The following is a 1,232-nucleotide window of genomic DNA, read 5'->3' on the forward strand; positions in this document are numbered from 1 at the left end:
AAAGCATTCAAAGGAGCTCAAGGTTAGTAGAAGAGGGTACGAGAAACAGCACGAGGAAGGAAAGGGCTAAGGATCTGTTGAGACTTGTTCCATGCCAGACAGTTCATGTGCATAAACCACTCTGTTATTATAACCACCACGCAGAGTGGCTGCCACTGCATTTTGCAGGTGGAGGCCACCAAAACCCAGATTATGCCATTCATCTCCAGGTACATGCGAGTAGTAAGTGGTGGGGGTAGGATTTGAACTCAGATCTGTCTGATGCCAAACCTTTGACCCTTCTTCCACCCCATCCCAGTGGATTAAGCTGCATCTACATAGCTGAGCAGGCCAAATCTGCGGTGGGCAGGAGGCTCCTCTCTAAAGAGGGGGAGCGGCAGGGGGTGCGCGGCCTGCGAGCAGCTGTCTGACCCCGCCCTTCCTTCACTCTGTTACAGCTTCCTGGGCCTCCACGCCATGAGCCGTGCCAGCAGGGGTGCCCAGGCCCCGAGCCACCGCAAGCGCCTCCTGCCTTCAGTGGCCCACACCCCATCTGTCACCCAGGTCACACCAGCCAAGAAGATCACCTTCCTGAAGCGAGGGGACCCGCGGTTCGCCGGGGCCCGCCTGGCCGTTCACCGCCGCGCCTTCAGGACCTTCAGCGCGCTGATGGACGAGCTTTCTCAGCGGGTGCCTCTCTCCTTTGGGGTGCGCTCGGTCACCACGCCCCGGGGCCTGCACGGCCTCAGCACCCTGGAGCAGCTCGAAGACGGTGGCTGCTACCTCTGCTCCGATAAGAAGCCCCCAAAGACCCCCAGTGCGCCAGGCCAGCCTCAAGGAAGAAGGCCCTCTACTCTGCAGTTGCAGGATCTCGAAGGTCGGCGCGAGGTGCCGGGAACGTCCTCTTCCTGGAGGGGTCCTAAAGCCCCAAGGAGGGTGGTGCTGGTTAAGAACAGTGACCCTCGATGCCAGCAGACAGTGGTTCTCAGCCACAGAAACACCAGGAGCCTGACGGCCTTTCTCAGCAAAGCCTCCGCTCTTCTGCACTTTCCTGTGCGGCAGGTGTACACAGTCGGTGGGAGGAAGGTAAGCTGTCGGGTCTGCCACGCTCTTAAAAAGGTCTTTGGACCTCACGTCAAAATACTTAGATGGACTGGGGAGGTTATTCCTTAAAAAGAGGCACTTGATTGTCCTGCCACTAATTAAAGGTGAACAGGGTGGAGATATTCAGTCAAGCCAATTACTGAGATGGG

The 1,232-nt window shown here is 57.7% G+C and overlaps 1 protein-coding gene across 1 annotated transcript in view; it reads left to right on the forward strand.

Annotated features, from left to right (window-relative positions):
- Nucleotides 1–456: 456 nt before the first annotated feature.
- Nucleotides 457–1,232, forward strand: part of RP1L1 (retinitis pigmentosa 1-like 1) — a 14,962-nt gene continuing 14,186 nt past the window's right edge. The window contains exon 1 of the mRNA XM_008572046.1: nt 457–1,065. Within this exon, the coding sequence (XP_008570268.1) occupies nt 457–1,065 (609 nt within the window). The remainder of the gene's footprint in view (nt 1,066–1,232) is intronic.

The sequence above is a fragment of the Galeopterus variegatus genome, unplaced genomic scaffold (assembly GCF_000696425.1).
Source record: "Galeopterus variegatus unplaced genomic scaffold, G_variegatus-3.0.2 Scaffold748, whole genome shotgun sequence".
NCBI classification, from domain to species: Eukaryota; Metazoa; Chordata; class Mammalia; order Dermoptera; family Cynocephalidae; genus Galeopterus; species Galeopterus variegatus.